This window comes from Molossus molossus, unplaced genomic scaffold, assembly GCF_014108415.1.
Source record: "Molossus molossus isolate mMolMol1 unplaced genomic scaffold, mMolMol1.p scaffold_m16_p_16, whole genome shotgun sequence".
Taxonomy (NCBI): domain Eukaryota; kingdom Metazoa; phylum Chordata; class Mammalia; order Chiroptera; family Molossidae; genus Molossus; species Molossus molossus.
This window is the reverse complement of record NW_023425351.1, coordinates 41257794-41280511: the sequence shown is the minus strand read 5'-3', so window position 1 is coordinate 41280511 and position 22718 is coordinate 41257794. Positions and strand designations below refer to the sequence as shown.

At 35.1% G+C, this 22718-nt stretch overlaps 1 protein-coding gene across 5 annotated transcripts in view; it reads right to left on the bottom strand.

Annotated features, from left to right (window-relative positions):
* The window catches only part of MTDH (metadherin), a 68636-nt gene that overhangs the window by 18565 nt on the left and 27353 nt on the right, over positions 1-22718 (bottom strand). For 3 of the 5 annotated variants that reach the window (XM_036263801.1, XM_036263804.1, XM_036263802.1), the window contains exons 3-8: positions 13217-13301; positions 12232-12408; positions 10791-10856; positions 8596-8832; positions 5808-5897; positions 3382-3480 (exon numbers count right to left, since the gene is read on the bottom strand). In XM_036263801.1, the coding sequence (XP_036119694.1) occupies positions 3382-3480; positions 5808-5897; positions 8596-8832; positions 10791-10856; positions 12232-12408; positions 13217-13301 (754 nt within the window). The remainder of the gene's footprint in view (positions 1-3381; positions 3481-5807; positions 5898-8595; positions 8833-10790; positions 10857-12231; positions 12409-13216; positions 13302-22718) is intronic. The other 2 variants (XM_036263803.1, XM_036263805.1) reach the window with 2 other exon arrangements.

The window sequence follows — 22718 nt, the reverse complement described above, 5'->3', positions numbered from 1 at the left end:
TTAATGTAGAAATCATGTTTACAAGTATAAAGATACTTAGTAGATGTCTAGAATCAATTTCTCATCTTATACCAAGCATTCATTAACAATACTATCAGGAGATTTGAATGCCAAAGCTGTCACTGGTTTTGCTTAAACCGCACAAATAAGAAACCCATATTTAAAAAATTGCTGTCCATAAGCCAGATCTCTAAGGCCTCTTGCCAGAAAGGAAAATTTATTTTCTTTTATTAAGAAAACAAGTTTAGGCAAGTGAAAGGGCAATATACTAACATATAAACTATTCTCAATAAATATAGTATTTGGGGATGGGGGATAAAAATCTAGTGAAGTACTTAGTAAAATTATTATTTTTTTACAGGCTTAGATGGCCATAAATTTGGGGATTAAACTGCACCATGGTTTAACTTCTATAAGAACATTAACAGAAGCATAATCTCCACTGGCTTTATAAAACTTTACTGGTGATTTTCCCATGTTTATTGATCTCAGGTTTTTTTTTAATTAACTGGAATCAAATGAAACTATTTTAAAACAACAGCTCAATCACCTAAACACTGTCACCAGGAGACTTCTCAATACATAATTATTAAGATTCATGGGCCTAAATATGCTAATAATCTTTTTAAACACAGTTATTCCATTAGTTTGCCAATGTCTTTTCAAAGAACCATATTAGCTGTCTCCAAAACAGTAAGCAATTTGTCTTTTCATTTAATTTGCTTGTGGAATAATGTTAGCATCTTATAGCTAATCTCTATTTTATCTCAGTAAGAAAATGGCTGTTAGTTGTTTCTTGTCAGAACTTAATTCGTTATAACTTTAATAAAACAAAACAATTACATTAGAAAGACATTCTCCAGTGTTTCAACATGCAATACTAATTAACCCCACAGAGCAGACTAATTTTGCCACCTAGAAGAAGAGAGCAACTTCAGCCATATGCTAAGGTACATGCTGAATATTTACTAGAATATCAGAACTTTGGACAGTATTCTAAGTGCTATGTAATATATCATTTAATCCTCTCAACAACTCTGTTGTGGGGAGAAGAGGACTACTAGTTTTACAGATGATGAAACTGAGGCACAGAACATCATGTACCTGCCTAAGGGCAAAGGCAAAGATGATATAAACCCAGGTAGTCCTTAAAGCTCATGCTCTTAACCTCTTCACTGTGCTGTGCAAATAAAAATTTCTATTCAAAATCTGACTTTTTATAGGGTTATGATGATGAGGTTCTTTTATGGTCAATATAACTGATAGATTAATATCTGCCCTTGAAAAATGAGATGCTGCACTTTAGCCTTGAACATCTTAACCTTATGTTCAAGTGCCTGGGTAGATTCAATAACTTTCTATCAGAGAATGATGTTTATATGCCTGAAACCAGACGGTCAATATATTAATCACATTACACTGGTAAATGTAAAGCTACACATACACACGCACACACACGCGCACACACACACTTTGTGGATTAGTAATATCAAATACTAAACCATGCCCTCTACAAATTTAGAAGAAATAAAGTAAATTTACTGAGTAACAAAATTAGCCACATTAAAGATAACAAAAAATAAATAAAATTCAGAGGAAATAAGGTTCAAGAGAAACTTTGGACTTAAAGGACTGCCAATACAGCATAACAAATTTGAGAAAGGTGATGTTCCTGATACTTATTCCTTTAAGTACAGTCATGTGGATATGTTTTTTTTTTTAGTCTTCTATTTTAGCAGCCAATCATATTTTTTCTATTTTAAGAATTCTTGGCAGGATGAAAGAGGAGCTGTTCTATCCAAGTTGAGAAGTCTAGAGTCTTGCTTGCTCAGTTTTCCTCAGCCTCAGCCCACAGCTGCTCAGGACACCTCACTGCTATTTTCTTACAATCACTCTTATTGTCCTTATAATTACTCCTCAATTCTATTCAGCATATAGCTGATCTTTCTTCCCAAAGCACAGATAGACTATGTTTTCCAAAAATAGTGCTTTCACATCTTTGTAATATGTCGGATTTATAAGAACTTTATAACTTCCAAAGAGCTTTCATTTTCATTCAGTAGTTCATTAAAACCTCTCAATAATCTATGGAAGCAGATATGACAGTTTATTTGCTCCATTTTACAACTCAATTAATCTAGATTCCAAGATAAGTGACAAAGTCTAAGCCATTTGAGGTACATTTTAAAGTCAGGACTAGAACTAGGATACACGTTCTGAAGTAGTAATTCCAACCCCCAGCTCCCTAATCTTTCTTTAGCCAGCAATTCAAGGATTCCTCCCAAGCTATCTTTCCAACTTCATCTCCCTTAATCGGTAAGAATTATGCTTCAACTAATCTATACAGAGACTAATCAACATACAGACTAATACTTGTGCTGTGTTTCTAGCTCACCTTCATGATTACAACCATCACTAAGGCTGTACCATGTAGTGGTTAAGAGCATGAACTCTGGAGCCAGGCTACCAAAGTTTGATATCATCTTCGCCACTTAACTTTAGCTGTGTGGCCAGGGAAAGTCAGATAACTTTTCTTTGCCTCAGTTTCTTAATATGGTAAGTATGGAAGAAAATAACACCTACTTCATAGAATAGTTATAAGCATTAAATTAAGACAGACCAGTGCCTGGCACAGAGTTACATACTTGCTTTTATCATTATTACTACTGAACACCTGTGTAAAAAGTGCTGCACTAGGTACTGAGGATACAAAAGATTGAGAGTTCTTACTTCAGACAGTTTCAACTCTACTTGAAGAAACAAAACATATTCCTAAAAAAAACAATTTTTTTTTGTAAAGACCCAAATGGTAGAAAATCCTAGAAGGTAAATGCTAAATAAATAACAGAACAAAAAACTCTGAGAAAGGAGTCAATTCTGAGGTTTGTAGTTGAAGGGGGGAAATCCAATTAAAAACCCAAAAAAGATAGTATGAGCTTTCTGAACATAAAAACCTATTTTCCCCTTCTCTTTAAAAACAAATAAATAACTCTTGCCTTTAACTTTCTTATGCTTCTATTAGAAATTAGGCTAAACAGATGGTTTTCTATCAATAAAAAAACTTGTATACCTCAAATTCAAAGCCAGAGCATTCATTTAAAACAAAATTTAAAAAACTAGAGCAGCTTAAGAATATTTTATATTTAAATATCATCTCAACCATAAAAAGTGAATTCAGTTTTAATTCTACAGGTATTCAATAGTCAGTTTACAGGTAGCACACTGGGTATTAAATTATATTACTATGATTTAAAAGGTGAGAAAGTAGGATTGAAATTAAAACATAAAGCATGAATTCAGGATGCTAGAAAGAAAAGTCTGAAAAAGAAACAAAAACCAAACAGAAAACCCCCAAAACTGATAATTTTTAAAAGGACATACTTAACCCAGACCATTCATCATCGATATAGGGCTGATTACGGCTAACATCCCACTGATAATCAGAAGTGGTAGACTGAGAAACTGGCTCAGCAGTAGACCCTTAAATGAAAACGAATGCAATAAAATTAAAAATGGAATTTTCTAATGATGTTTCATAACAATAGTTCTATACTTTGTATACGAAGACAAGTTCAAAAAAGTTATTTTATCTCTCTTCTTAATTGAAAATAATAAAGCACAAAAGAAATCCTGGATATTTCAGGGCAGCCTATATCCTTAGAACACTGAAGGAGAGAACTAGAAAATGTCTCAGTTTGCTTGAATCTTGTGCCTAAGGAAAAGTTAAGGAAGAAAGAGATAAATGATTATTCTAGAGAGTTGAGGCAGTGAGAAGCCAAAGAGATTAGAGAGTTATCCTGATAGAGACCAAGTTAAATTCAGGTGCATTTAATGAGAAGAGAATACAGTTGATCCTTGACTCACACAGGTTTGAATGGTGTGGGTCCACTTATTAATAATTTTTTAAAAATAAAATTCTGTAAATATTTTTTCTTCTTTATGATTTTCTTAATAAATTTTCTCTAACTTACTTTATTGTAAGAATAGAGTACATAATATATATAAAACATACAACATATGTGTTAACAGACTGTTTATGTTATCAGTAAGGCTTCTGGTTAACAGTAGGCTATTAGTAGGTAAGTTTTGGGGGAGTCAAGTTACTGTGAATTTTCAACTGTGTAGGAGGTCAGTGTCCCTAACTCCCGCACTGTTCAAAGGTCAATTGTATTATCTTCTAAGTTTTTTCTTTCTTAAAAACTTAAGGGGGGGGGGGTGCTGATGAGGTGTGGGGGAGGTCATATAGTCCTTCAGGAATCTAATAAAAGCTGTGGTAGACTATCATCCAGAACTTACACAAAAATTTGCATATAGTTTTAGGGACATATAAATTCATGGGTGCCAGGTCAAAAACCCTTGTTCTATAGCCATAAATTCATTTCAGAATGCAAGTGTTCTCCATCAAGGATATATACACCCCAGGCCTTCTGAGTAAGAATTTCCTTATGTATCAGAATCCTTAGGTGGCTTTGATATTCACTTTGGATTCAGAGCCACTGATACAAATAATTGGTTAAGAAAAATACTTGTTAGTATAAAAGACACAATCACTTCCTCTGATCAAAGTCCTTACTAATGAATTTTCACTGTTACAGCTAATTTTACTAGCATTCCACTAATATAACTACTCGATACACTCAAAACAGATATATAAATACACACACATATATATATTTCTGTGTAAATTTTAACAGAGTAACACTTAAAAATTCATATAAAATTAGCACATTAATCGCTTAGAGGTGCGACAGAAATAACACTGTTATTTCTTTAGCAGCCCATGCTGCTTTCTCTGAATATATGAAGAGAATAGTATCTGTGTTGTACAAAGTCACCAAATGAAGGAAGCAATTAACTTGCACCTCTGGAAGTGAGATGTAGTCTATGAGACCAAGGATTGGCAAACTATGACCCATAGTCCAAATCCAGCCACCCCTTCTTTTGCATACCCTAGGAGCTCAGAACAGCATCACATTTTTAGTTGGTTGGGGAAAAAAAATAAAAAAAACTATTTCAGAACCAGATATACTCCTCTGTTTATGTATCATTTCTGGCTGCTTTCCTGTTACAATGGCAACAGAGATAGTATGGTTCATAAAGCCTCAAATAGTTATTATTGGGCCCATTGTGGAAAAAGTTTGCTAACCCCTGTTTTAGAATAGTGACTCCAGACAGTATGGAACTACATAATTATTACACTGGGTTCATGAATTCCAACATCAATCAAGATTACAAACGAAACATCTCCCATGTTTAAGTAATATTTGTTAAGTACATATAACTTCTATATGAATAGGCATATCCATTTAAGTTATGCTGAATTTGTAAAAGTTTATTAGTAATAATGTACTTTCTAACCAACATTTACTCCAAGTAGAGTTATTATGTGAGGGTCCATATAACCTGAAAGGCTTCATTATAGACTTAAAATGAATAAGGGCAAATAGAAACAAAATGCCAAATTGCAAGTAGAAGTAGAGTAGGAATACACTAGTAACAAACAGTAAAGTATCTTGACCCTGAAAGGAAAGCCTTTTACTTGTACTTGTCTGTGTGCCAAAGCGCTTCCAGTTATGTTAGGCCACAGAAACTTCTTATATCCACTACAGAAAGGAAGTAAGTCACTTGTAGACTAAGAATTTAGGTCTGCCTTCTCCTTTTATTAAGGCCTCTGCCATTTTATATTATATATCTATTATTATATTGATAGCAGTACTTGACACTGATTATTTTTTCAAATAGCAAGAGCTAAAATGAATTTAAACAGAAATTTTTTGTTAACTAAATGAAAGACTGTTTTCACATACCAGAAACAGCAGAGTTAAGTGTGAGAGATGCAAAAGAAGCAGAATTCTGTTCAGAGGTATTCATTCCCCTATCCACACTAGACCAAGCAGCTGTTAAAATAAAGAACGTCACTTGGAACCTTCAATTTGCAATGAAACTTGAAAGATATGTACAGATTATAACTATGATAACAATATTTCATAACCTTAGAAATTAGAACCACTTAATATAGCAATAGCTATTATTTACTGAATGTCTACTATTTACTGGGCTCTTTATACCAAGCACTTTTAATCTTTAGGGCAACCCTGCTAGGAAAAGTTTCAGAGAAGTTAAGTAACTTGCTGACAGTTAGAAAAGAGCTGAGCCAAGATCGGAACTTAGGCTGATTTCCAAAGCCTATTATGCTCTTCTACCATTGCAAGCTACCTTATTATATCTACCATACTTAGGCTACAACTCTGGGCCAGGCACTAAACTTGGTACTTGACATTCATTTAGCAAATCCTCACAAGTACTTAAATATGAGGTTCATACAGGAGGTTAACTAGCCTACAATTCCATAAAAGCCAGTATGTGAAAGAATAGGGATTCATACCAAATTGATCTATTTGAAGTAGTCCATGCTCATTCCACTAAACCAGGTTATCTTCTGAACATTTCCAAGAGATTTCTTACTTATATATGAATATTTTTAAGGAACATATACATCTATAATGCCAGTCACACTTGACTCTTCTCAGTAATTCACAGCAAACCTAATTTTATAGCTCTCTTTCATTTTCAACAAAGGTCCTACTCTATCTAGGCAGGAACTCTTATCTGTAGCAACACTGAGCAAGCACCATCTAATTTATGTCCTAATTATGAAAATGTTCCATAGCTTCCATAAGTAAGTAAGTTGTAAATATCTCAAAAGGTCATAGTTCTTAACAGTACTTGATAAAACTTGACTGTTTCTTTTGTGAAAGGATGCTTTACAGCATAGAAATTTATGCTTTCTTCACTTGCTGAAATGAGGCTGGGAATTTAGGGATCGTCTCTTCTTCCAAATTTTGGTATTTCGACACAATTTTTGAAAATTGCAGGGGGAAGAGGGGAGAACAAGCTTAGGAACAGTATTAGTAAGTGATTCTAAAGTTTGTTTCTTGGGGACATTAGTTAATGAGTCATTCTAAGCTTAAAAGTGATGGGAAAAGCAAATAACATAGGGAGAAATAGTTTTTTCTACTTAAAAAGAAATACACTAACAAAAATTATCTGGCAAGCACAACAGAAAAAATAGTATCTTTTTTATTACAACTTAATAAAAAAACATACCAAGAGGCCATTGACAAATGGGTAAAGAACATGAATAGACGATTCATAAAAGAAATAGACATGACCAAGAAAGTTGTGAAAAATATTCAACTTCATTAGTAATTTTAAAAAGTTAACCAAAACAATTTATGTTTTTTTTGCTCATCAATTAGAAAAGATTTTGAAAAATAAGAATACCCAACGATGGTTAGCATATGGAAAATGGCTCTCATACTAATGCTGATATATAACTTAGAACTCTCTTAGAAAATACATTGATACATGTCATGTAGCATTGCAAACATTCATATTCTCTTTAATGCAATATCACTCCCAAGAATCTATCCTAAAGAAATAATCCCAAAACAAATATATTCAATGCAATGTTACTTATAATGGCTAAAAATATAGAAAAATTATTTCTCTAATAACGTGGAAATAGTAATTTATGCTATGCTTATGCAGTGCCATTAAATAAAAACACTTACAAAAAGGAAAATGTTTATGTTACAATATTAAGCAGGAGGTGGGAACATAAAAATGCCTATCTGATTTGGATTGTGTAAAGATAAATTGTACACAGGAAAAAAAAAAAAAGGCCATAAAGAAATACAAAAAATTGCCCTGGCCAGTTTGGCTCAGCGGTTAGAGTGTCGGCCTGCGGTCCAGAGAGACCTGGGTTTGGTTCCTGCTAAGGGAGCGTACCTCAGTTGCAGTTTGTCCCCGGCCCTGCTTGGTCGTGCGGGTGGTAGCCACTTGATGTATCCCTTTCACGTTGATGTTTCTCTCTCTCTCTCTCTCTTCCTCTCTCTCCCTCCCACTCTATCTGAACAAAAAATGGAAAAATGTCCTTGGGTGAGGATAAAAACATAAAAAGAAATACAAAAAATAACAGTGGTTGACATTGTTTGGTGCGGTTAACACTGGATTTTTCCTTCTCTTTCCATAGTTTTCCATATTAAATATGGATTTGTTTTCTATAATATATATACACACACACCCCTGAAATTAAGTTGCTTTTAACTTGATGGCTTTCAACAGAAAAAAAGCTCCTCAACTACTAATTTTTGTCTTTAAAACTCGGGAAAAATTAGTTATAAGTAGGCATTTTACCAACAATAAAACAGTATATAAATGAATACTGTAAGCTGTACTTCCATTTACTATTTTTATTTAAACTCAATAAACTACTAAAAATAAAAAAGACTGCTCACACATTTCACTTATTACATTATTAAAAATACAATTATACCAGTTAGCTACATGGGTAATCAAATGTGATAAAGTATGTGAAAGCACTAAGTCAAGAGCAAATAATAATAAATGCTATTATTTACTTAGTTTCCACTTTGCTCCATATGAAGGACCTAAGAGGAATTAATCATCACTATTATTTCTGCATGGCATTACTAATATTTTTACTCATGGATCTTTTTCTATTCCTGAAAAATTCATAATGTACCAGATAAATAATTTTAAATGAATTAAAAAATTTCCAACATTTCTTACCAATGCCAGAAAATATTGAACGATCACTCCAACTCCTTCCCCAGTCTTTTCCATTCGCATTAGCATCTCCAGTGTCTTGACCCCAAGCAGATGGCTCAGTTTTCCTCTTGCCTGCAGAAGCAGGTGAAACAGAGTTCCACTTCTCTTCACCTGCACTGATCTGTGAGGAGAGTTTTATAGACTTTTCATTCCAGCCTCCTCCATTTACAGTGAGGTTTTCATTCAATCCTGAAGAAACTTAAAGAAAAAAAAAAGATTATAAACTGGTACATGACTTTTTGTTAAAACTGGGTTATTTTCAAATTTCTAGGATTGCTCGGTTTATATTTATCACTCATTATTTCCTCTAAATAGCCTGAGCTTGAAAGATAAAAATAAAGAATTTAAAAAGTGAAATGACCACCACGAATGACTTAATTTAAAAACTAAGGGGAGGTTTGAATTTAATATATATTCACTAATGTTTTCAACAGCAGAATGACTTACTCAAAGGAAGTGCAAGTATTCTGGTATACTCAGAATACTTACCCACTTAAAATATAAAGACTTCTCCTTAATTACAGGTTCTTAAATATTTACATATATACTATGTATAAGGCAGTAATTCTAAAACCTGGCTCCATATTAAAATCAACTGAAAAAAAAGTTTTTTCACGCATGAAAGATGTTTATTGCAACACTGCTTATAATATTAGAAATAAAAAGCAACCTCATATTATTTTCTCCTAGGCTTTATTATGTGAAAATTTTCTTAAAAGCAGACACTGGAGCCCTGGCCAGTTTGGCTCAGTGGTTAAAGCATCAGCCCATGGACCAGAAAGACCTGGGGCACGTACCTCGATTGCAGTTTGTCCCCAGCCCTGGTTGGGGTCGTGTGGGTGGCAACCAGTCGATGTATCTCTCTCACATCAATGTGTCTCTCTCACATTGATGTTTCTCTCTCTCTCTTCCTCCCTCTCTCCCTCCTGCCCTATCTGAAGATGAATGTAAAAATGTCCTCGGGTGAGGATATAAAAAAAAAAGGCAGACACTGGAGCCTCAGTCCAGATGAATTAAAATCAGAATCTCTAGGGGTGGAGGCCAGACATTCAGTATGTATGTGCATATATATTTGTCTGCAGTTATATGTACATGTGTCTGTATGTATATATAAATACACATAGGTGTGTGTGTGTGTGTGTGTGTGTATACAAGTACACGTTCCTTTTTATATACATGTATGCTGTTTTTCTAAGCTTCCTAGATGACTAATGGGTAGTCAGGATTCAGAACCATAGCAATGAAGAAAGCTGACAGTGTTAAGAACAAACTTAATAAGAAGGTGCCTTTTCATTTCTGAATTTAAGTTTTACTACGACACTTTAGTTTTTAGGTAAGGTATACTACTGTATTTAATTCAATCTTTATCATAAACAAGTAAATAAAGTATATTTTCTATTGGTGAAACTTTCCTATTATATAACTTTAGACTATACTCCACTTACTGTGAAATATTTGATAGTGTTAAGGAAGCAGTTTAAAAGGTTATAGGTATTAAGGCTTTTTTCTTAATAAACAGCTTAAAAGTCTTTTATCCTATATGTGTATACACACACACACACACACACACACACCCCTATATTAAACCCAAGTCCAAAAAAAAAAAATCATTTTCTTCATTGGCTTAAATGAGGCAAGCAAGAATCAAAATTGCATATACACTATTACTAAAAGAATGGTTTTACATTATGGAAGAGAGGGGGAAACAACTAGAACATACCAAAGACTGTTAGAAGTGGGAGTGATTTTACTCTTTATCTATTTTCCAAAATCTCTAGACTGTGATTATTTTACTTAGTAATTAAAAATCATGCTCTGGCCGGTTTGGCTCAGCGGTTAGAGCATCGGCCTGCGGACCAGAGAGTCCCAGGTTCAGTTCCCACGAGGGGCACGTACCTTGGTTGCAATTTGTCCCTGGCCCCGGTTGGGGTCATGTGGGTGGCAGCCTGTCGATGTGTCTCTCTCAGTCGATGTTTCTCTCTCCCTTCCGCTCTATCTAAAGATAAATGCAAAAGTGTCCCCATGTGAGAATTAAAAAAAAAAAAATCACTAAGCCCCCTTTCCCTTCTTTCTGTGTCATTCATGTGAGGAAAGACATACGTATAAGTTTCCATTTTGATAGGCCTTCAATTTAAGTTACATGTAATTTCTCTCACCCTGAAGTGCAGAATCTCCTTTTCCAGACTTAAAGTTGCTAACTTGAACATTTAGATGAGATTCACCTGGTTGAAATAGAAATAAAATTTATTTAATACTAAATAGGCCACTATACACATTAAATTAGGAGTAACATACAAATTATTTTTTTTACTATTTATAATAAATTGCCCCTTCCAAGCATTATATTCTTACACTGGAAAAGAGCCATTTTTACTCACAATGTATTTCAGTTCTTTAGTTGCCATATTCTGAGTCAACTAAAATGCTAACAAAGAACCTGGAAATAGCCCAAGTAAATAAAGTCTGCTGTTCTATAACGGTTATCAAAAATTTTTAAAGCAGGAATTGGAGAAATGGGCTCTGTAATTGGATTCAACTTTGCCACCATAATACCAGCTGCCATTTCAACAATCCTGGAAGCAAATACATCAACTAAAGAACTTTGTCAGTATTTGGGACCAGGATTTAGGAAATATGTCAAGAGGTGAGAATATGTTTTAACAAAGATACTATTTCTCTGACACTAAAAATAATAATAATCACAATGTATCAAAAACCAGCATGACACAGGACTGTGCTAGCAAGGAAGGCATGCATAAGACAACAAAAAAAGGGTGACCAACAGAAACACTAAAGTATGGCTAATATGTAACAGTGAAAATGGATAAGTAGATTAATTTCTGTACCAAAGCAATAAACTCCACCAAGACATCAAGCAAAAACATAAGAGGAATAAAGCTAAGAAAGTGGTCTGGAGACAAGTGCAGGGTGGAGAGGCAATTAAAAAGGTGAAGGCAGGTATGTCAATGTCTTGAAGCAAGCTGAACAGTATCCCTCTGCAGACTGATGTCTCCAAGGTAAAAATGATGGTGATGTAAAGAACTATCAAGAAGCCATCAGTATTAGATAATGTGAGCACTGGAGATACTTGGGAAGAATATGAGGTCAATAACCTCTGAAGTTCCAGTCTAGCTTTATCAAACACATATAAGCATTCTCAAACAGTTGGGGAAATAAGAAATCCAGGTAGAACCTGCACTACCAGAATATGATTGTTTCATCTTGGAGTGAAAGTGCCCACATTCAGAATGATAACAAATAACTGCATTTAATGTATTGTTCACCATAAGAAATGAAGATGGTAAGAGAGTTGGGGCAAAGCGATACGAGAAAAAAGAGGTAACAATTTTTTCAGATGATTCAAGGTACAAAGGCAAGTTTAATTTAACAGGCCATTCATTAGGCAGTGTGTAACAAATAACCACTGCTGGTATCAGATAAACCAATAGATGGTCCACAATACTCTCATAAAAAAGGGTAAATCTGCACAATGATGTAACTAGTTAAAAATAATCAGATTTTGATGTAATGATATTTTGTACATCAGATTAAAAGGAGTTGGATTTGATGTATCACTCTTATGTTTAGATAATATACCTTTATTCTTCTTGGAAACAACAGGAAATGATGCAGCTGTAAGTTGCTCGGTGGTAACTGTGATGGTATTTTCTATCCCAGGGATAGGTGAATCCAATGAACCAGAATCAGTTTGCACCTTATCACGCTTACGTTGCTGTCGTTTCTCTCTGTGACTAATTTTAGTTTCCCAGGCTCCTGACATAGCCCCAGAAGAAAAAAACATGTTATTCAGTAAAGGGAAAATGAAGAGTTGTAGTTTTGGGTGTGTGTGTGGACAGAGTAGAGCAGTGCACACAAAATAGCATGATAAATTTAGGTATTAAAACTAAAAACCAGGAGTGCCGATTAATTTACCCTATGATTTATTCTTTTTAAAAATTTTAAATTATTTTTGTTACAGATGTTTCTCCTTTTTCCCCCATTGACACCCTTCCGCCCCCGACCCCCCCCCCCATGATTTATTGTAATCTCATTATATTGTTTTAGGCAGCTAACTGCCAATATTTATTCTCATAATTTTTATCAAATCTGTCATCTATGGTTTAATTAAAATGACATAGAAGTCATCTTGTATGTCTTTATTCTGCTGAATAAAACCGAAAGGAGAGTATTATACATAACTACGAATAAATGGGTTTATTAGGTGATAACAATAAATAGCTTACTCAAAAATTTTGTACACAGCCTTTTAGGGATAGCATATTTAAGAACAATGGGGAAAAACCCAAACCATATTTCTAGGAAACAAAGACAGAACAAATGGCTTTTCAATTGCTCAAGATACTGAGCTAGACCTTAAGTTTCAAGGCAGTTCCTTTTAGGAAAAGCACTGATAGATCCTTAAATAATTTAGATAAATAATGTTTCCTAACAATGTCACAAATCTGTACATTAAGAGCTATAGTTATTAAGAAGAAGAGCTAGACACAAGATTAAGTGAAACAAATGCACATTGGTAAAAAAAGATTAAATTTTTTCTACAGTTCTTCACTTGCTCAAGTACCTTCATCAACTTCCTTTCCATCATGGCGTGAACTGTTTTGCACTGCTTTAGCATCTGACTTTGATTTCTTCTTATTTTTCTTTGACTGAAAGTAAAATAAAATGTTACTTAATATTTCATATTTTTGAAAAGGTAGGTCAGTAAATTACATAAATATATGATACTGAAAACCAAAAAAAAAAATTAATGTTTGATTAAAAAACTCAACATACTGCCCTGGACGGTTTGGCTTAGTGGTTGGAGCATCGGTCTGTGGTCCAGAGAGGCCTGGGTTCAGTTCCCGCTAAGGGCACGTACCTAGGTTGCAGTTTGTCCCTGGTCCTGGTTGGTCGTGCGGGTGGCAGCCACTCAGTGTGTCTCTTTCACGTTGATGTCTCTCTTTCTCTCTCTCTTCCTCTCTCTCCCTCCCACTCTATCTGAACAAAAAAATGAAAAATGTTCTCGGGTGAGGATAAAAAAAAAACCACAAAAAACACTCAATGGACAAAGTCTTATTCCTATTTTAGAGATGAGAAAATGAAGACTTAGAGATGTTAAATATTTAACAGGCTGTCGGACCGGTGTGGCTCAGTGCTTGAGCATCAACCCATGCATTAAGAGGTCGCTGATTCAATTCCCAGTCAGGACACATGCCCAGGTTGTGGGCCCGATCCCCAGTGGGGGGCATGCAGGAGGTGGCCAATCGATGTTCTCCTCATCAATGTTTCTATCTCTCTCTCCCTCTCTCTCTAAAATCAATAAAGGAAAAAAAATATGTTTAAAAAAAAATTAGACTGTTCTGGTCACATTAAGCTAGTGAATGGTAGAGTCAAATTTAGAAACAGGTCCATCCGGTTCCAAAGTGTATGCCTTTAGACATCATGCTATCCTAACTTAAACAGTAAATAAAGTACTATAATTTGGTGTTTTTAGAGCACTAAAATAAAAACCTATTGCTAGTGTTCCGAAGAAAAATGATATACTGATTATCAGTTTTGGATTTCATAAAGCAGACTACTGGCATACCCTATGTATAATAAATTGAATCAATTGTACAAAGTAGATAATATTTTGTCAGTTTCAAAGCAATGTGAAAATACCTAGAATTTATATATACAGGGTGGGACAAAAGTGGGTTTACAGTTGTTCATATGGAAATACAATAATAAATAAATAATATAGGAATAAACTGTTTCATGTACTCACAACTGTAAACCTCTTTTTGCCCCACCCTGCAGATGTTTAAAATTCATTTAAAAGCTTGCTAACAAACTTCTAAAATCATGATTTCTATATTTAGATGTGTTTCCAGAAGGAATTAATATTCGTAAAACAGTGATTTTATTTATGCTTTGTATTCACTCATTTAGCTATTTGTTGAGATTAGCTATGTACGTATTGTTGTACACTATCTTTTTTTTCTTTTCTTTCTTTAACCTTTTTTTTTTATCCTCACCCGAGGACATTTTTTGTTCAGATAGAGTGGGAGAGAGAGAGAGAAACATCGACGTGAAAGGGACACATCGAGTGGCTGCCACCCGCACGACCAACCAGGGCCGGGGACAAACTGCAACCGAGGTACATGCCCTTAGCGGGAACCGAACCCGGGTCTCTCTGGACCGCAGGCCGACGCTCTAACCGCTGAACCAAACCGGCCAGGGCTGTTGTACACTATCTTAAAGTTAAGTTTACAACTAAAAAGAGATTGTATCTTCATAAGTCTTTTTTATGGGTAAGCAGTAGTTTGAGTAAGCAATATATGACAGATAACTGCTTTCCCTATCAATAAATTACTTGCAAATATTCTCAAGTGGCATGACCTCTTAAAGGTGATTAAAAATTATCTTTGACAGTGGATGCATATAAAAAACAAAATTTTTTTCCTGTTCCCCACAAATGATTTGTGTTTGTTTCACTGCAGGTTCATATGTAATGTCCTGCTTTATTACATCTACCAAACCAGACTCATATCCACTTTATAAAAATTAAGATACCATAATATTTACACTTTGAAAGTGTACAATTCAGTGGCTTTTAGTATATCTGAAGTTGCACAACTACCATGATTATCTAATTCCAGAACATTTGCATCACCCCCAAAAAGAAACATGGAACCCTTTACCAGTCCCTCTCCACTATCTTTTACCCACTGGCACCCACCATGAATATTCTGTCTGTCTATCTCGGATATCCACTCTTGAGTAAAGATAACACATTGAGCATCTGTCAATACAGTCTAGAGCATGGGTTGGCAAACTTTTTCTATAAAGGACCAAACAGTAAGTATTTTAGGCTTTGCAGGCCATATGGTTCTACACGTAGGAATCATACAACTGTTCCACTGTAGTATGAAAGTAGCCATATATAGCATATAATTGAATGGGTATGACTGTGTTCCAATAAAATATTATTAACAAAAAAATAGACATCTGGCTTGATTTGGAGGGCTGGAGTTTGTCGACCCTTGATCTGGAACAGCACTGTCCAGTCGAAATATAATGCAAGCCACATATATAATTTAAAAATTTCTAGCAGACATATGTTAAAAAGTTGAGAAATGGATAACATTAATTTTAATAATATATTTATCCCAACACACCCAAAATACTATCGTTTCCAAAGGTAATAATAACAATAATAAAATTAACATAATAGTAGGAGAAAGAGTGCTTAAATAGCCACATGTGCCCGGCTGCTGTGGCTCAGTTGTTTGAGCGTTGTCCTGTGCACCAAGAGGTCACCTGTTTAATTCCTGGTCAGGGCACATGGGTTGCAGGCTCAATACCATAAGGGGCGCGCAGGAGGCAGTCGATGGATGTTTCTTTCATCGATGTTTCTATCTCTTTCTTCCTCTCCCTTCTCTCTCTCAAATCAATTAAAAACATATTTAAATAGCCACATGTGGCAGGCAAGTGGCTACCATATTAGACAGTGCAGAACTACAGGAACTAACTAAAAGTGATACCCCATTTTACCGATAAAAAAACTGAGGCCGTAAAGAAATGATATACATTGACTAAGATCATAGGGTTTATTAAGAGGTAAAACCAGGACTAAAATCCTGTTCTGACTCCAGAGCCTGCTCTTACAAATACCCTGCTATTCTCTTTCTATATTTAACTCCAAATACAAGTTTAATGTATTAGTTATGTGATTTGGGGCTGACTCTAACCTTTTCCCCCAACTGTTATTTGGGACAAAAATTCCTATTAACCTCATATATAATTAAGCTTCTTTTGAGGATTAAATAAGACGTGAAAACAAACTGTTAACTACAATGTGGTATACATAGATTTTTAAAAGGAGGTAAACTATGAAAAAAAGATAAAAATTACATTCACACTGAAATATATTGTTATTTGTCACTAAAATCTGCACAAAAACAAGAAAGATTATCTTTATTCAGGCCTCAGTCTCGTTTAATTTTACTACTTTCCTTTAAAAGAACCCAACTAAAAATAATACTCAGATGAGACTTAATAACATTATATACTATTCACTCCTTTAATAAACATACATATACTAATTTGCCCTGGCCATCCAAATGAGGTGAATGTCTTACTTCTGAGCAGCTCCACTACAACTAACACTTTTGAAGGAAACCCACACAGAACACACACAGTTCTGGCTTCCTTGTTACCCTAGTTCTGTGCCCCCTACCCTGCAATTTGTTGTCAGGCAATCAAGATTTATTAAGTACCTACTATGGTGCCAGACATTGTTTTCGAATCTCAGTATATAGCACTGAAGACAAGTTTCTACTTATGGAAACTGTGCTCTAGTCTAATAGGAGAAATAGACATGTCAATGAGACATTAGGAGAGATTCTTGTCCTCAAGGGCTTCCCTCCCAGTGCTGATCTCCCAACATATCTATACCAGTCCAATAAATTTATATTCCCATTAAAAAAAACCCAGACACCTCCTACCAGCTATGGAGTCATTAATAACTTCCTTATATGACACACAAGGTCTCCCACAAATTAATCTCAACCTTGTATTCTTTTATTCGCATATGTTTGGTTCCAACAAGAGGGTCACCTCGAAACATGCCTATCTTTGCCAAAGTTGCACTGACTATCGATTTTCTCTCAAAATAAAGTGCCGCGGCCAGGGTGTGTGGGGTGCTTTTTCTTTGTCCCCTGAACCATCTGTTCTGCTACTGATGTTCAATGCACGAAATGACCGGTACTCATAACTGTCATGAATTTTACCATTTGTCACAAACTTCTTGTGACATTTCCAATACTGTGCAAATGGTTCAGTTTTTCTAATAATAATAAACTTCTTGAGGCAAGAGAATAAGACATTTCATTATATTTTCAATAGAATCTTTAGTTTGCTTCATTTGAATGACTCATGATAGGTACTGATATACAAAAATGAAGAAAAGAAACCTGTTCTTGATGAAGTCTGTATAGTATCAGATATTAGCAGGGGTTCAGATGTACCATGGAGCAAACTACCCTTAATTAAAAACCGCCAACATTATTTGAAATACACATCACTTAAAACATTAGAAGTAATCCAAAAAATCTGTTTATAAAGTAAATCTCTTCCTATGGCTTCCATCATAATTTCACATTTTGTCTCTTCTCCATCTCATTCACACAATATAGATATTACATAATATTTAGACTATAACAGTCTCATTAGAAGAAATGTGTCAGTGTTGCATGTTAAAATATATATGTATATGTATGTATGCATAATATAAATAAAATATTCCTGAGAGAAGAATGAGTGTATAGATGTAGATGTGAACAAAACTAACTTATCTCTATGTCCTGGATTTCATTTCATTTTTAAGTTACATGTTATGACCTCAAACCAACTTTACCATACTTAGCAAGCATATCAAAGCTTTCTAGTTGATTATCTGTGTTCCTTAAAATGTAGCCATAAATATTTGTTAGCAAGAGCCAGAATGGCATGACAACTGAGATAAATGTCACACTGGTGACAGTATCAAATATAAGCAATCATCTATCACAAGGCCACCAGGAGGTATGACCCCTTGTCCCTTTGTCTTTTCAATCACGAGTACCCAAATTATACCATAAAAAAAATATACTGTAATCCTGGCTGGTTTGGCTCAGCAGTTAGAGCGTTAGCCTACTGACCAAAGGGTTTTGTGTTCGATTCGTCGAGGGCATGTACCTGGGTTGCAGGTTTGATCCTCGACCTGCCTGTGGTCATGCGGGGGGCAACCAATCAATGTCTCTCTCTCTAAAAAAAAAAAAAAAAACCAATGGAAAAATATCCTTGGGTGAGGATTAACAACAACAAAAAAAGTACTGCACCAGGGTTTGGTAGTGAAGAATAATTTGTGCAAAACTGCTGGGTCACCTGTTCACTCTGGCCCAATCTTCCCTTAAGTAAATTACCCTATAATAAATTCTGTTATAGTCTATGGGGTTGCTGGCTTTGTATTTTTTTTTATCCTCATCTGAGGACATTTTCGCATTTATCTTGAGATAGAGCAGGAGGGAGAGAGAGAGAAACATTGGTGTGAGAGACACATTGACTAGTTGCCACCTTCACAACCCCAGCCGGGGCCAGGGGCAAACTGCAACCGAGATACATGCCCTTAGCAGGAACCGAACCTGGGCCTCTCTGGTCCTCGGGCCAACACTCTAACTGCTGAGCCAAATCAGCCAGGGCTCATTTTTAAATAATCTCCTGATTTTTCAATCTCATCCTGTAAGTATGCAAACACTTTTGTGGAAATTCATCTGGTAAAACTTACTGTTTCTCAACATCAATAAGTTGTTCTGCAGTTGAATTTGAAGGTTCTACTTTTTTGGGGTATTGTTAACAAATAGATTCACTAATAAGATTTAGAAAGTTTGAAAAAAAACTGGTTGTATTTACTGCTGTCACTTACATAGCTCTAATTACCTATAGAATCTCAACATAACTCTATAAGGCAGATGCTATTATTTTTACTTTACATATAAGGAAAGGGAGGCACAGGGTGATTACCCATCTCCAAGATCACAAGCTGGGATTTGATCTCATATAAGTGTGCCTCAGAATCTGGGCTGCTATACTTTTTTTTTGGTCAGAAAACTGCTCCCAAGTTGTTCAATGTTTAGTTATGAGAATTTTCATGAGAAACTCACAAATCATTTTATTTCTTTTTTAATTTTTTATCCTCACCTGAGGACATTTTTCCATTTTTTGTTCAGATACAGTGGGAGGAAGAGAGAGTGAAACATCGATGTGAAAGGGACACATCGAGTGGCTGCCACCCACACGACCAACCAGGGCCAGGGACAAACTGCAACCGAGGTACACGCCCTTAGCAGGAATTGAACCCGGATCTCTCTGGACCGTAGGCCGACGCTCTAACCACTGAGCAAAACCGTCCAGGGCTCACAAATCATTTTAAACAACAAAATTACATAATGATATAAACTTTTCAGGATACATGCTTCATTGCATGAGTTTCTTTAAAAAATCAGCTACTTTCTGACACCTTTGTTAAAACTTTCCTTAAAACTGAATGGATAGATTACATATAAATTTTCCCCAATAGTACCACTAAGTAGGCAACCATTTGTCATTATAAAAAGATCAACTCTTGCCCAGCTGGTGTGGCTCAGGGGATTGAGCATTGTCCAATGGACTGAGAGGTCCTGGTTCAATTCATTGTAAGGGTTGTGGGCTTGATTCCTAGCAAGGGGCATGCAGGAGGCAGCTGATTGATGCTTCTCTCTCACATCAATGTTTCTCTCTCTAAAAAAATCAATAAAAACATATAAGAAAAAAAAATCAACATTCTTGAAACAGTTGGTTTCTTAGTAAAAGAAAATGCGTGGCTCACTTTTAAAATTGTACCCTGAACTATCGTATAACCAACCAACCAACCATCTTTTTTTTTTAATCCTCACCCGAGGACATTTTTGCATTTATCTTCAGATAGAGTAGGAGGGAGAGAGGGAGAGAAACATCGTGTGAGAGAGACACATTGACTGGCTGCCACCCACATGACCCCAACCAGGGCTGGGGACAAACTGCAATGGAGGTACGTGCCCTTAGTGGGAACCAAACCTGGGACTCTCTGGTCCACTGGCCGAAGCCCTAACTGTTGAGCCAAATCGGCCAGGGCCAACCAAATATCTTATAACCAAATACTTATAAAAGTATTTTCCTGTAATATAATCAATAAATGTTCTTCATAATATAAAAGGTGACGATTACCACTTTGTTCTCACTATAATTTAAAGGTTTGGGCCTCCAATTTGCAGTCTGGCTTTAACCTCTTCGGCCATCACAGTTTTCTAGAAATAATGTAGTGAATGAATTGTATACATGGTGCTATCTCTCTGTAACCGTATCTCCCTACCCTCCAAATTTTATTTTCTTAGTTTAATTCCACTCCACTGGCCTCTCTATCAGTGTTTTTCTTTCCAGTTTTCCATACAAAATCTACTGTTGAGAATATATTTTTTGTGGGTATCTCTTATCTTTAGTTGCTTATAAAAAGTAGTTCTTTATGCATTTCATTACTAAAACAGAATTTAGCAAGTTCCCCAGGCTGTAATATTAGAAACAGCTGTACTTTCTCTCAACTTGCAATTTGCTTCGCTACTAATTTACTTAAATCATCAGTAATGTTTTTATGCTGCAGTCAACATTATATGCTAAGGAAGGAATGTGTTTTGGTTGATTGTCATATTGTTTTTGCCAATTTTATTTTACCACAGCAGAACAAATAAGTGTTTCCCTATAGTATGTCTTTCCCTTTAAACAAGAAACCTCAAGAGAAGCTTCTAAATGTTTATAATTATGTTTAGTGAAATTCTGTCTTATTGAACACTGCATAAACAAACATCTCTAACAAAACTGTAGTGGTAGGTCTTCACATTCTAAATGCTTAGATACCCAGCTAATTGGGATAGTTTCAGAATATCTTTGGCTAAAATCTCAAGGCATAGTATATAGATGGGCACAGTTTCTTACCAAAAATAGAGTTAAATCCCTATTTCCAAAATATTCCTTGATAATTTCAATTTTGGTGACCAATGTCTTATTAGATTTGTTTAGATCAAAGTCATGATGATGTGGCTGACAGAGTTCTTAGTAGGAATACTAAAGCCTACTCTTTTTCTAGTTGTTTACTTGCCATTACTATCATCTGCAATCTGTAGCTTCTTGGCAGTCAGTTTACTAAAAGTTAGTTTAGTTTAAACTGGGTATTATAATCAATTAACTCATGGAACTGAGCACACATATGTTGCATTCTGACAGGATATGCTGTAAGCAAAGAACCAATGAGCTCTTTTCAACTGTAACTCCCCGTTCTTCTCAGGATCCCTCCCATATCATGTCTTACTATCCAACCCCATCTTACACCCCAAACGAGGGTGCCGATGACCAGCCATATATAAGATGAGTAAAGCTTAATTTGCTTTTTCAATAAAAGTCCAAGTGCACATAGACAGTTTAATATTTTTTTCCTAAATACCAATGGATCTTCCTTTGGAGACCATGGTCTTAAAAGCACATGCTAAAGTAGTTCTAAGACCAAGAGTAATTTGTTCTCAAATTCATAGAACTTAAAATATCACAAAATTATAAACTGGTCATCAAAGAAAACACACAAGAATGACTTCCATGATTAAGCTCATCCTTTACCTTTAACTTCTTAACATGAATAAATATTTTAAGACTAGACAAGATAAAAAAGGAAGTGTTATCACTTATTACAGTGGCAAAAGGCACATGTTGGCAGTAAGAGTAGATCTATACAAATGGCTAACTGCTCTCTTAGCAGATTTTGCTATTTTAAAGAATCACAAAGTATAAAGAAAGGCAGGGCAGTCAGTGCCCGATTCATGCTGAAAAGACCAACTTAGGGAGTATGACCTAATATTTGTATAGCATCAAAACCATCACAAAGGTATACTGTATACATTTTAAGTTAAGTGGTACTTTATTTTGCAATTAGCTACTTATACACAAGGTAAATAGCTGGGTTCTGAATGTTACCCTTAGTCAACTTATTAATTCTCTACTCTGGAAAGTACTGGCCCTTAAAATTTTGGTGAACTGACATCTATAATATTTATAGCTCTATAATCATTTAATGTCTCTGCCAATAATATCAGGAGTAATAAAGGAAATGGAGCATGAAAAATAGGAATGCTGAGTATTTTCTATAGGATAGAAATGAATATTATGACAATTTGGTCTGTAGGCTAGTGGCTGTTGCCTAAGGTTTTTCACTAACTCATGGCAAAAACAGTTCTATTTTCTGAGATTCTTGTTCTTTCTATTTACCTGGTGTCAAAAAAATTTTTTTTTTGTAATGGTGACAGTGATTTTTAAAAATGTGCTCAACAAAATTAAAATTTGTTAGTGAAATTTTGAAAACTTAGCAATTGCCACTTGAAAAATCTGAAAACCAATGCTTTAGGATTAATTTCATCCACTTTCTGCTTCAACAAATATGGCAAGTCCCTATTTTATACTGCTCCACATTTTGGCACTATTTATTTTCCTCACTTGTTTGAAAG